At 44.0% G+C, this 14744-nt stretch overlaps 1 protein-coding gene across 2 annotated transcripts in view; it reads left to right on the top strand.

The window, feature by feature from the left end:
* MFSD2B (MFSD2 lysolipid transporter B, sphingolipid) overlaps positions 1-14744 on the top strand; it is a 70068-nt gene that overhangs the window by 20154 nt on the left and 35170 nt on the right. For both annotated transcript variants that reach the window (XM_073625320.1, XM_073625319.1), the window contains exon 3: positions 5625-5749. In XM_073625320.1, coding sequence (XP_073481421.1) covers positions 5625-5749 — 125 coding nt within the window. The remainder of the gene's footprint in view (positions 1-5624; positions 5750-14744) is intronic.

The following is a 14744-nucleotide window of genomic DNA, read 5'->3' as shown; positions in this document are numbered from 1 at the left end:
CTAGGAGGGGTGTTTTTTTTACGGGGGGGTTGCGTAGGTGTTCGTCAGTTCATGTACGCGTGCGTGTCGATTGGCCAGTGGGGGAGCCAATCAGCGGGTCCGGTGGACTCAATGTCCACCGGCCGTCCGCCATCGTTCTCCACAGAGACAGAACGGGGACCTGCTGAAGTAAACAAGGCAGATCTCCGTTCTGACGGGATTACACTGAGATCTTGTCTTTCTGCTATGCTGTGTTATCCCAGGCAGCCCATCCCCCATACAGTTAGTAACCACACCCAGGGAACACAGTTAACCCTTTGATCGTCCCTGTGTTAATCCCTTCCCTGCCAGTGCCATTATTAGCAAATTTTTAGCACTGATCACTGTAATAATGTCACTGGTTCCCAAAAAAGTGTCAGAAATGTCAGTTAGGGGTCCGATCTGTCCGCCGCAATGTCGCAGTTCAGCTAAAAAAACACTGATCGCTGCCATTACTAGTAAAAAATAAATAAATAAATAAAAATGCCATAAATCTATCCCCTATTTTTTACACGTTATAACTTTTGCGCAAACCAATCAATATACGCTTATTGGGTTTTTGGGGGTTTTTTTTACCAAAAAATATGTAGCAGAATACAAATTGGCCTAAATTGGTGAAGAAATTTGATTTTTTTTGTAGTTTTTTTATTGGGAATATTTTATAGCACAAAATAAAAAATATTTGTTTTTTGTTTTTTTTTCAAAATTGACGCTCTTTTTTTGTTTATAGCAGAAAAAATAAAAACCGCAGAGGTGATGAAATACCACCAAAGGAAAGTTCTATTTGTGGGGAAAAAAGGACATCAATTTTATTTGGGTACAGCGCCGCACAACCGCGCAATTGTCAGCTGAAGTAACGCAGTGCCATATCGCAAAAAATGGCCTGGTCAGGAAGGGGGGTAAATCCTTCCAGTCCTTAAGTGATTAAGGATACTAAATAATTGGATGACTACACAGCGGCCAATACTTTCAACCGTTCACACCTGAACGATTTTCTGCTTGACGCTTGTGGGTCTAAAGCGCTCAACAAACCAAGTCCCATTCATTTCAATGGCCCCTGTTCACATCTGAGCGTTCTGTCACCTGAATCAAAACGCATGTCGCTCAAAAAAGTACATGTGCTTCTTTCTGGCACATTACAAGCATTTTTGGCTTCAAAGACTTAGAAATAGAAACACCGGACCTGAGCGTTTCACGAGAGTTTTCTGCTCAAATAGCAGCTCTCCACCCCTAATTTCCCCTCCATCTCCTCCCCCTAGCGCATAAGATTACCTAACCTTTAATGTAGTGTATCTGACACTTTTCATGAATGAATAAAGTGGCTGCAAGTATTGGCCGGTGTGCAGTCACCCAGTTATTTAACCACTTGAGGACAGAGCCTCGTTTTGAGATTTGGTGTTTACAAGTTAAAATCATGGTTTTTTGCTAGAAAATTACTTAGAACCCCCAAACATTATATATATTTTTTCTAACACCCTAGAGAATAAAATGATGGTCGTTGCAATACTTTCTGTCACACCGTATTTGCGCAGCGGTCTTACAAGCGCACTTTTTTGGGGAAAAAATACACCTTTTTGAATTAAAAAATAAGACAACAGTAAAGTTAGCCCATTTTTTTTTTTTTTATATTGTGAAAGATAATGTTACGCCGAGTAAATTGATACCCAACATGTCACGCTTCAAAATTGTGTCTGCTCGTGGAATGGCGACAAACTTTTACCCTTAAAAATCGCCATAGGCGATGTTTAAAAAATTCTACAGGTTGCATGTTTTGAGTTACAGAGGAGGTCTAGGGCTAGAATTTTTCCTCTTGCTCTACTGATCATGGCGATACCTCACATGTGTGGTTTGAACACCATTTTTATATGTGGGCGGTGCTCACATATGCATTTGCTTCTGCACACGAGCTCAGCGGGACGGGGCGTGTTAACATTTTTACATTTTTTTTCCTTATTTATTTTACTTTTTATTTTTACACTGTTCTTAAAAAAAAAAAAAAAAATGTGTCACTTTTATTCCTATTACAAGGAATGTAAACATCCCTTGTAATAATAAAACAGTATGACAGGACCTCTTAAATATGAGATCTGGGGTCAAAAAGACGTCAGATCTCATATTTACACTAAAATGCAAGAAAAAAAAAATAAATAAATAAAATTCCCTTTTAAGAGCTATGGGTGGAAGTGACATTTTGACGTCGCTTCCGCCCTGCAATGGTATGGAGCCGAGTGGGGGCCATCTTCCCCTCACTCAGCTCCATACCACAGACCGAGAAGGATCCGATCGCCTCCGCCACTACCGACGGCTCCGGTAAGTGGCTGAGAGCACCGGAGCGCGGTGCGGGGGGCCCCTCTCCCGACACTGATGGAAGTGATCTGGCAGTGAATCCACCGCAGAGGCCACTTTTATCTTGTAACGGACCGCTCGCTGAAGAAGAGGATACTGGGGTTATGGCAGCTAGCTGCTGCCATAACAATGATATTCTTCTTCAAAGTACTGACGCATAACGGCACGGGTTGTCGGCAAGTGGTTCATTTCAACCATTTGGCAGTGACAAGCTGAATTTGCATTCAGTTTTTTAGCAGGCAAGTGTGGATCAACCTAGAGCAGCATCTGCCCAGTTATTTAAGCTAATACAAGGACAGGATCTATTTACTTATGCCAGCTATATTTAAATACATGTAACCATATTAATGATTATGAATACATAGCAGTATTAAATGGTGTTCTTTGTATCTGCTTGGAGTTCAGTTATAGCTGCCAACCGTACCTATGTTCTAGCTAGCCATACACATACACATTACAATCTGATTGTACATTATGGCCTCATGCACACTGGACTTTTTCGCAGCTGCTTCTAGGGGCGTCAGGCATTTTTTTCCCTGCCTGTAAACTTCCCTGCATGTTAGCCTATGTGTCCATGCATACATCCCAGATAGCAAAGATAACTTGCCACAAATTTGTGGCAATGTTGCATTGTAAGTCTATTAACTTGCATATTTTCACTGGCACTTGAAGCACAAGTTTTAGTTAACACTTTTCCAATGTGTAGACAATTTGCGTAGCAAGTCTCAAGCAAGAGAAAAGTTGCAGTGGTGAGTCTACAGCAAGAGCTCTGCAAGTCTATAGCATGAAAATTCAGCCACAGTGCCCCCTGTGGTGGGATGACTATTGCACAACATAACTGAACCAGAAGTTGCAGCAGACTTGCAGAATGTTTGCAAAGAAAGTTAATCTGGAGTCATGCAATGTGGACTTGCTGCAATCGTGCAAAAAAACTTGTGAAGCCTGGCAAGTCTGGTTTAGCAAGTCATTTTCAAACTTGCAGCACAATTGCTTGCTATCTGGGGTAGGCTTATAGCAGGGTTTTAGTGGCTGGGGCTTTTAGAGGCTAGAAAAAAACCCCACTGCCAGTGCGTCCAGGAGCAGCAGAGTTTTGGCAGAAAAAATGATTGGTACTGCTTAACATACCTAAACACTAGCCGCAGTTAGCACTTGAGCGTTAATTCATTTCATTTCAATTGCCAGAATAAATTATTATTCTTGCCAGTAAAATGAATTAACGCCCAAGTTCTTGAAACCTGTAAACGCGCCTAAAAGCTTGTAAAAGCTTTAGATACTTTTACAAGCGTCAGGATTTTTTTCTGCCAAAACGCTGCTGCCAGGAGGAAAGGCTTCTAGGAGAGTCTGCATCCAGTGCATATCGCCTTATCGGTACACAAACTGGAAAATTGGAAATACTTGACCTGTATACTTTTCAGGTTTAGATTTAAAGACATTCAGAAGTTGAAATCAACATCCCCAGGAATGTGGTTAGGCAGCCAGCTGCAGAAAATGAATGCCAGTTGTGCTGCGTCCTTCGGGTCAGCATCAATTCAAAGCAAATCCAAATCCCGATTGGAGTGTAGCTTTACACAAGCTGGTTTGTTTGTTCACCTGATCGTGTCTGTGTTATGTAGCTTTTGGGAGACTGAAAAAAAATGTGTGTGGGCTTCCTTTATTTTATGGTGTCTATACAAGCCATGTACACAAATGAAAAGTAGGCAGCAGGCTGATAATAAATATTGATAAGCCTTTTGAAATCACAAGAAATCTGTTTATTTGCAGAACTCTTACACTCATTCACCTGGTTTACTACAGGTGGCAACCAATGTGTACCTAATTAGTTTTTATAGTCAGGGTTGTAAACACCTTGGGAGGTCGTACCCATCTCCAAATTTCCTTGGAATACGATGTGTAGAAGTGAGCAGAATACAGGTGTACAAAACCTGCCATAAACACCATAGGGGGAGAGGGGGGTTGCATTAGGCTGCATTCCCAAAACGACTTATGTGCCATGTCTACATATAGGTTTGTCTATTATTTCTTCCATTATAGGGGTGCCCTTCCATTAGTTATATTAAAGCCCCTCCATTCAGGGTTTTATATCTGCTCTGCTCACACTCTCTGCAGCACCAGCATGTTACCCCCCTTAATGACCGTCTCCTTTACTAATAGTGATAGCAGCTCATATAATGCCTGCTCTGATAGCTTCTGTCACCGAGAGGTTCCTGGCGTCTTCCCAGAGGAGGCTGCTTCATGGCGGCCACTGCACAAACCTGGATCCCTCAAGCTGACACCCAGCACTACCTACATGCCTGTCTTTCTGGACACTCTGTGAGTGCATTATCCATGTTTTTACAAAATTTGTTCTTACTCAATAAACAATACTGCACTATTTGCGGTTTTGGCCTCTCTCTCTCCCCTTCACATGTGATGCCTGTGTTTTTTCTCCTTGCTGGGTGGTGCTGGTGACACCTCTAATTTTACCCCTTTAAAATTAATGGTTAGTGATAATGCCCTCCTTATAAAAGTCCCTTTTAATTCTGGTGGTCACTGGAAAGACCCCCTAATAAAACCCCTTTACATTGGTGGACAGTCTGTGGAAAGGCCCCTTCAAGCCCAGTCTTTCATTTGTGGTCTTGACCATGTTGGTGTCCTCCTTGGTCTAGCATGGTTGCAGGCAGGCAGAGCAGATGAGTCAGCTATCAGTTCACTGTAGCCACATTGGTTAAAGCGGGGTTCCACCCAAATTTTGAACAATATCTGTATGTATTGTCTTCCTTGCCTAGATGCTGACATGCCGTTTAAAAAAATTTAAATCGCCGTAATTACCTTTTATTTTTCTATTCTTCTTTGCACTTCCTGGTTCTCCTCCTGTGGGAGTAGGCGTGTTTCTAGCCTCTCCCAGACTCCTGGGAGCTAGTCTCAGGCTTCCCAGGATGCCACTGAGCATGTGCGGGAACGAGCGGTGAATGCTGGGAGCACTGCATCCAGGAAATAATGCTTGTGGGCTTCAAATGCCCACAATGAAGATGGAAACCGCCTGCAGTGAATAATATAAGTTATTCTTTCCGACGAAATCTGACACAGGTGGACATATTACACACAATATGTGAGTATGTAATGCTGAGAAGAAAAGTTTGTGAATGAACTAAAAAAAAAACTAAACTAAACTAGAATGAACTAAAAAAAACAAAAAACGATAGATAGGTGGACCCCCGCTTTAAGACTCCAATAGGTTACTTTTCTTTTCATTACCCAGTTAATTCCTGTTTGTTTTACAGATTACGCCTTTTGAAGCCTCCCTGGTTCTCTGCATTGGGAAAATCTGGGGTGGAATCACAGACCCCATTGTTGGATATTTCATTAATAAAAGTAGATGGACAAGAATTGGCCGATTGATGCCATGGTAAGGGATGAACCTTGCCTTCAGACATTGCTAAACCTGTATTTACAATTTTACTAGATACACATAATATAACTGGGTACTAACATTTATTGGTAAAGTTGATCCATGGAATATCCGATTGCCTCTCAGGAGATCAGGAAGGAATTTTTTCCCCTGCTGTAGAAAATTTGTTCATGCTTTGCTGGCATGTTTTGCCTTCCTCTGGATCAACTATGGGTATAGGATTGTGTATATAGGATTGTATAATTTTTTCTCTTTCCTTTTTATTGGTTGAACTAGATGGACTTGTGTGTTTTTTTTCAACCAGACTAATTATGTAACTATGTAACCACTAATATGTAGACTAGGGTTGACCGGGAGGTACAATGTGCAGCCAAAACTAAATACGTTTCCGGCTAAGCAAAACCTCTGGCTGCAGCAGGAAGTGATGCATTTAGCAGGGGTAATTCTACTGTTGCTAGATGTGGCAGCTTGCTGCTTAGAGACCCTGGTTGTAGGGGAGCTGGTGGCCACCGGCAATCTGACATTCATGACTTGTTCCCACCAGGCCCATTCAAAAGTCATGGATTCGGTGGGAAAGATAAATATTTACTATCTTTAATTACAGGTACACCTTTGTTGGGTAATTTTTGTAGTGGGACAGAGTCACTGTGTGATTTAGTCATAAAGAGGGATGAGATCCCAGTTTTCTTGTTCGGAGGTTTGGTGAATGGCCAAACTAAATGGGTGTTTGGCCAAGCCGAATCTCCAGTTGCAGTGGGTAGTGAAACATTTAGCAGTGGTATTACTACCACTGCTAAGCATGACAGCTTCTTGCCCAGTCTGGTTGTTGGGATTTTGGTGGCCGCTCATGTTCATACAACTAGTGACATTATCCAGCGATGCAAATCCTTGTCAATCATGATGTTGTAAAATTGTTTCCGGAAGTCTTCTGAGAAACCAACAGTTCCGGGAATGTCTCTCTCCTGACTCCCCCATGGCACTCACTGGTTGCGGTTGCTGACCTCCTTGTCACTGCTGTCTATTGTAATGACATTGAGGTCAACAGCAGAAACCAGTGAGAGCTGTGAAGGACCCAGGAGATCAACACAGTTGGAAGTGTCGGTTTCCCAACAGAGTTCAGAGGGCAATTTCGCAAGAATTGGAGCGGTGTCACTGCTGTAGACAGTGGGAAAAGCTGGGTATTTACAACCTTCTTTTACAGGTATATGTTTGCTAAGCAACTTTTGTATAGTGACAGGGTTATAAGATCCCCTCCATCCTGATCAGTTTTTTAGAAACCAAAAGGTGATATTTCTAAGGTTGGAAACCCTGAACCCTGGTATAGTGTATTATATGTACAGACGTGCAAGCTCCAGCTTGGTATGGGTGCACTTTGACATCTTCACCTTGATTGCTAGAAGATCTGGTCCCAGCATTGTTTCAAATATGCCAGTAAATATACACTTTACTTTCCCTTTTAATCTGAGTCCTATGTAATTAAAAAGAAGCTTCACCCTCTGTTTTGTTCATTTTCCACTCCCCTAATATATGGTTTGCTGGGTTATGCTCAATAAGCATACTCAAACACCCAGTGAATCAAAAAGCATGCTGTAATGATCCACCGCTTCCCTGTGCTCACCCAGTCCTGCACTGTTGGGAAGGGGTGTCTCTTCTTGGGTTTTGCAGCCTTCCCCTTATGATGTGCATGCCAGCCCCTGATGACGTGCAGGCCTGTCATCAGTAGACTACAAGAACCAAGAAGATACAGGCGGCTCTATGCAGCAGTGCATGTCCATTCGATTGCTCACCCAAAGCCTCCTGGGATGGGTGACATGAGTATCCCAGGAAGCCAAAGTAGCCTGGGGGGGGGGGGGGGGGGCTACATCTTTCTTACCTAGGCAGAAATCTGGAAGTGGATAGAAAAAAAGGTGTTTATAGAAAAAAACTAAATTTTTTTTTGCATTTTTTTTAAAGAAGAGGGGGAAAGTAGTTGTGAATGTCCACTTTAGTTGAATGCAAGCTAATTAGTCAACAAGGCTTTCATGTAGCTTCTGGGAGGTACTGCAGCCCTTGTTAAACAATGCCCCTTCTGGGAACAACAGAACAAGGTGCTAGGGTCCACTTGACTTTGATAAGGTAAGATAAGGATGTGTTCTGCCAAGTGTAAATTGAACATTTTCATTTCTGACCGTTGAACTAGGCAGTCCCAAAAGAAACAGTTGTGTGCAGAATGTTGTAGTTCATCAGTTTACTTAAGGCAGACTAATGAGGAATGATTTCTGATTGGTTGATTAATTGGTCTATTATTGGATACTAGGCTTTGCACATTACTTTATTCTTAGTGGATACGTCTTATGTAACTTCCTTGCTGGCAGCTGGAGAGGTCAGATCACTGAGCTTAGGCAGACACTGCTAGAACGGACTGTTTTCATTATCGCTGCACATTCAGGCCATGTAAACACCCTCCTCCCTGCACAGCCCATTATGCCACAGAGCATCACAGAACCTCACTCAAAGGTTCCTCATTGTTCCAACGAACTGTTGACCTGCATTGTCCTTTTGTCCTTTGGAGGGGATTCTTTTTGCAGTTCATTCTTTGCAAAATAATCAGAATTTTTTTTTTGAATTTGTAATATTGTCACTCATCATCTTCCTAAAAGCTCAAAACTTTTCTTAGTTTTTGGTAGTGCAAGAAAGGGTTAAATTCACCTCTTGACTGCCTTACCCCGGGTCAGGAAGTTAAAGGTGAGCTCCAGGCTGGCTGGTAGAAAAGAAATACATTAATGCTTCTCTGTATTCATTAACCACTTCAGCCCCGGAAGGATTTACCCCCTTCCTGACCAGAGCACTTTTTGCGATTCGGCACTGCTTTGCTTTAACTGACAATTGCGCGGTCGTGCGACGTGGCTCCCAAACAAAATTGACGTCCTTTTTTCCCCACAAATAGGGCTTTCTTTTGGTGGTATTTGATCACCTCTGCGGTTTTTATTTTTTGCGCTATAAACAAAAAAAGAGCGACAGTTTTGAAGAAAAGGCATTATTTTTTACTGTTTGCTATAATAAATATCCCCCAAAAAATATATAAAAAAACATTTTTTTCCTCAGTTTAGGCCGATACGTATTCTTCTACATATTTTTGGTAAAAAAAAAATCGCAATAAACGTTTATTGATTGGTTTGCGCAAAAGTTATAGCGTCTACAAAATAGGGGATAGTTTTATGGCATTTTTATTAATAATTTTTTTTTACCAGTAATGGCGGCGATCAGCCATTACTGCGACATTATGGCGGACACAACGGACACTTTTGGCGCTATTTTGGGACCATTCACATTTATACAGTGATCAGCGCAATTAAAAATGCACTGATTACTGTGTAAATGTGACTGGCAGTGAAGGGGTTAACCCTAGGTGGCGCTGTAGGGGTTAAGTGTGTCCTAGGGAGTGATTCTAACTGTAGGGGGGATGGGCTACGTGTGACACTACACTGATCACTGCTCCCAATTACAGGGAGCTGTGATCAGTGACAGTGTCACTAGGCAGAACAGGGCAATGCTTGTTTACATTAGCATTTCCCTGTTCTTCCTCACCATGAGATGATCGCGGGTATCCCCACGGAGCTTGCAACGGGCACGCGCTATACTGACCACGCAAGATCACGTACAATAACGTGATTTTGCGCAGCGGAGCCAACCTGCCACAGTAAAACTGCGGCGGCTGGTCCGCAAGCGGTTAAAGAGGTATTAAACACACAAAAATGTAATATATTGCAGCTTACCAATTCTTAGATGTGGTGGTTGCATTCATTTTCTTTTTTTCTCTTTATTTTTGCCTGGTGATCTGGCTAGTAAGTCTGGTACTTTTTTAATGTTCTTTAACAAACCAAGCTGTCCAGCAGAAATGTCAGTTGAGACAAACCATTTAGCACTGACAGGGGTGCTTACATTGGTCAGCTTTTATTTATGTAAAACCTTTACCCCGAAAAGGAAATAACTGTTTGCTGGAACGGCTTATAAGGTATTAGCTGGAAAAACACACAAATCCCTGCGCTGTCAGAGGAGAGGAGACATGTTGTTTGTTTCTACTAAGTAGGAACAGCGATATGTCTCCTCTCCTACTCAGTCCTATCCCCATACAGTTAGAACACACTAAGGGAACACACATTTAACCCCTTGATCGCCCCATAGTTTTAACCCCTACCCTACCTGTGACATTTACACAGTAATCTGTGCATTTTTATAGCTCTGATCGCTGTATTCGTTGTGCTTAAATGGTAATCTATGCTGCCTTCAAATTCCACCTTTAACTGCAACTGCTTCATTGTTTTAAACATGCTTCAATGGCAATCTATGCTGCCTTCAAATTCTTTACCTCTGTCCATATCACTGTGATGTTTGTTTTTGTTTTCTTATTGTCCATACCTAAATTATGAGCTGATTTTATCTTTATAGCCATGATCCCCTGCTCTCTTGCTGTATCTTGTAGTCTGTCTTTGGTGTGAGAAGTTTGTTCTGTCAGCCATGTGTTCCTCCTATGCAATCCAGGCTTATTAATTGGCAATAATACCCCCACCCAACCAGGGCCGGATTAGCCACAAGGCCACCGAGGCCAGGCCTCGGGGCGGCAGTGGTGTAGGGGCGGCGCCGCTCCTGCAGCGACTTCGCGGCCGCCCCCCCTTTCGTGCTGCCCATTAAAGTCTATTATGGGCACCAGTGCCCATAGAAAAGATGGCTGCGAGCCGACCACGCAACTGCGCATGCGCCGTTCCGAAGCCAGCTGGGCTCGGGAAAACTCGTAAGCGCTCGGCCGGGCGGCGCATGCGCAGTAGCGTGATTGCGCCGCTCGGCGCCATTTAAAAAAAAATTGAGAGTAGCTTGTAGTGTCAGCGGTGCGGCGGCGTGGGAGAAAGATGACATCTCTCATTGCCCGCACCGCTGTTCTGCCCTCCTCCTTCTGATGGCAGGCAGCATGGCAACATTGGCAAGGGACATCCCCATCTGGTGGCAAGGGACATCCCCATCTGGTGGCAAGGGACATCCCCATCTGGTGGCAAGGGACATCCCCATGTGGTGGCAGGCATGGTGGCATGTGACATCCCCATCTGGTGGCAGGCAGCGTGGCAAGTGACATCCCCATCTGGTGGCAGGCAGCGTGGCAAGTGACATCCCCATCTGGTGGCAGGCAGCGTGGCAAGTGACATCCCCATCTGGTGGCAGGCATAGTGGCAAGTGACATCCCCATCTGGTGGCAGGCATAGTGGCAAGTGACAAGAGATGGTGGCAAGTGACACGCTCAGGGCTCCCAATGATTCTGCATTATGGTGAGTTGAACTATTTCAGTTTATATATTACAATGTAATGATAGAAGTAATGTTTTTCAATCATCCTGACACCATAACAACCATGGTGCCGGGGATGATTGAAGCACTAACACCAGCCATTGCCTTGAAAAATTGCCTGCGAAAAATCCTTACCCCTTGCGTGCTAACCCTGAAGTATTTTTAGTCTGTACAATTAAAGCCAGTTATTTTCAGTGTTCTCATGTATGGAGATATGTTTTTAATTGATCTATTGTAGAAGTCATCGATAAAGGACGTGGTGTGTGTGGGGACCCGGCCTTGGGGCGGCAAAGGGAGTAAATCCGGGCCTGCACCCAACTCAGTATAAATGTAGGCCTTCCCTAGGGGATGCCCAATTAGGGGTTGCACAGGCAGGGATTGCATTGGCAACTGTCATTTTGGATTAAGTATTACCCTTGGGCTCAGCACTTCAGCGAATGCACAAAGCGAAAATCTACAACAGACTACTGCAACACACTGAACAGACCACAGGTGTCCTGATTCCCCATAGAACATCTCTCATCCAGTCTGTTTCTCAGTCTCACCACTCTGTATCATGCACTCCCTACTTTTCCTTCTCACAGTTGCATCCTCTCTCCTTAAACTTTCTCTCCTTCACCGCTTTTCTCCACCCCACAGTTTATATATATCACCCTCACTTCTGTCTTCACCCTATTACTGCACTCATCAGCTCCTGCTAATTTTGAACCCACATACCAATAAAACCTCCAGGACACTGAGAAGTGTCCCCCCCACATAAGTTACACTCCCATAATACCTCTCTCTCACCCTTCTGCTTCTCCTAATGTCTGGAGATATTTCTCTAAATCCTGGACTGCCATCATTTACCTTTGGCCAACATACCCAGCACCCCTATCCTCTGCCAGAAGCCGCAATCTACACAATCTAATTTGTATTCCTCTTCTGCCTAGAACCAGCCTTCCCTTTTCCTGTGCCCTTTGGAATGCCCGCTTGGTTTGCAACAAACTTACCACTGTCCATGACTTATTTATCACAAACTCCTTCAACCTACTTGCAATTATGGAGACATGGCTTCAAGAATCTGACTTTCCTTCTCCTGCTGCCCTCTCCCATGGTGGCCTCCTGTGGACACACTCTCCCAGGCCTAGTGGATGGAAAGGAGGTGGTGTTGGAATCCTCCTATTCCCTCAAAGCACTTTTCAGGTTCTTCATCCACCCCCTCTCTGTCCCTCTCCTCATTTGAAGCTCACTATATTCGTCTATTTTCTCCAGTTTCTTTGAGAAGCTTTGATCTATCGGCCTCCTGGACCAGTATCAAACTTCCTTGATGACTTCTCTGCCTGGCTACCTTACTTTCTCTCTTCTGAAATCCCAGCAATCATTCTTGGTTAATTCAACATCCCTGTTAATCTTAACACTCCTGCTACTTCTAAATTTCTGAACCTAACCTCCTCTTTTGACCTGAAACTATGGGCAAACGCTTCTACTCACTCTGTTGGCAACTGCCTTGACCTCATATTCTCCTACCTATACACTCCACGCAACCTCTCCAACATTCCTTTTCCTCTCTCTGATCACCACCTTATTAGTTTCACTCTCTCCTTATCTTCCTCCTCCTTGCCTTCCAACTACCAAACAATTACCCGTAGAAACCTTCGCCATCTTAACCCTTCTCTTCTTTTTTCTGCTACAGATTGTCTCTATGCCAAAATCTCATCCTTGTCCTGCCCCAACCTGGCCACTTCTTTCTACAACAGTTCACTGTCATCCACCCTGGATACCTTGGCCCCCCTCACTATGCACAGAATCGGGCCCTGACCGCTACAACCCTGGCAGACAGACCTTTCCAAAAGCCTCAAAAAACAGTGCCGTGCTCTTGAGCATCTGTGGCGTAAGACAAAGTCACAGCAAAATTTCAGCCAATATAAATCTACCCTCCAAAAATACCATTCCTGTTTCCACACTGCCAAGCAGACTTACTTTATCACTCTCATTAACACCCTCTCACGCAGTCCCCATCAACTCTTTTCTACCTTTACTGCTCTACTTCGTCCGCCACCCACTAACTTACTCAATGCCCTGGAGATTGCTAATCACTTCAAAAATAAGATTGAGACAATTCGTCTTGAGATCTCCACTCTACAGATATCTTCCTCAGAGTACACTCTTTGTCCTCCTGTACAATCAAAACTCTTGTGTAACCCAACTACTACAGAGGAAGTCAATAAACTTTTTTCTAATGCCCACCTAACCTCCTGCGCGATGGACCCCATTCCTTCTCAAATACTACGGTCACCCTCGAACTCTATCCTGCACTCTTTAACTCATATCTTCAACCTCTCCTTCTCTACTGGCATCTTCCCCAACCCACTGAAACATGCACTAGTCACTCCCATATCAAAAAAGGCCTCACTGGACCCCACCAATCTTAACAACCTAAGACCTATCTCCTTACTCCCTTTTGCCGCCAAACTCCTTGAACGTTTAGTCTACAACCGACTGCGCGACCACCTCATTGAGAATAACCTTCTTGATCCCCTTCAGTCTGGATTTCGTTCACAGCACTCCACAGAAACTGCTCTCCTAAAACTCACAAACGACTTACTAACAGCTAAAATCAACAGTCATTATTCCGTACTCTTACTCTTGGACCTCTGCGCTGCCTTTGATACAGTTGATCACCCCCTCCTCCTCAAAAAACTCAATTTGGTTGGTATCCATGGCTGTGCTCTCCGTTGGTTCGAATCTTACCTATCTCACTGCACCTTCAGTGTCACTTACAACTCTACTTCCTCCTCTCCAACATCTCTTACCGTTGGGATCCCCCAAGGTTCTGGACCTCTACTATTCTCGATCTAAACATCCTCCCTGGGTCAGCTGATAGCCTCCCATGGCTTCCACTACTATTTATATGCCGATGGCACCCAAATCTTTCTCTCTACCCCTCAGCTCACCCCATCAGTCTCCTCACACATCACTGATTTACTAACAGACATATCAGCCTGGATGTCACACCACTTCCTCAAACCAAGCTCATAATATTTCCTCCTCCACATTCCCCTTCCCCTGACTTCTCTGTCAATATCAATGGCACAACTGTCAGTCTGTCCCCCCATGCCAAGGTGCTAGGGGTAACCCTAGACTCTGAACTGTCCTTTCAGGCCCACATCCAATCCCTGTCCAAATCATGCCCCCTTAGCCTCCGCAACATCTCTAGAATATGCCCCTTTTTAACCAATGACACCACCAAGCTTCTAATTCACTCCCTGGTCATCTCTCGCCTTGACTACTGCAACTCACTCCTCATTGGACTACCTTGACATACACTATCCCCCTTCAGTCCATAATGAATGCTACTGCAAGACTCATCCAGTTCAATGTCCTCCACCCCTCTCTGCCCTCTCTGTCAATCCCTGCACTGGCTTCCACTCACCCAACAAATAAAATTCAAAGTACTAACAATAATTTACAAAGCCATCCACAACTCTGCCCCCAGCTACATCACTAACCTAGTCTCAAAATACCAACCAAGCCGCTCTCTTCGGTCCTCCCAAGACCTCCTGCTCTCTAGCTCCCTTGTCACCTCCTCCCATGCTCGCCTCCAGGATTTCTCCAGAGCTTCTCCCATCCTTTGGAACTCCCTACCCCAATCTGTCTGACTGTCCCCTAATCTATCCATCTTTAGTCGATCCCTG

This window comes from Aquarana catesbeiana, linkage group LG04 (assembly GCF_042186555.1).
Source record: "Aquarana catesbeiana isolate 2022-GZ linkage group LG04, ASM4218655v1, whole genome shotgun sequence".
NCBI lineage: Eukaryota > Metazoa > Chordata > Amphibia > Anura > Ranidae > Aquarana > Aquarana catesbeiana.
Note: the sequence above shows the minus strand (reverse complement) of the source record. Positions and strands in the feature narration are given on the sequence as shown.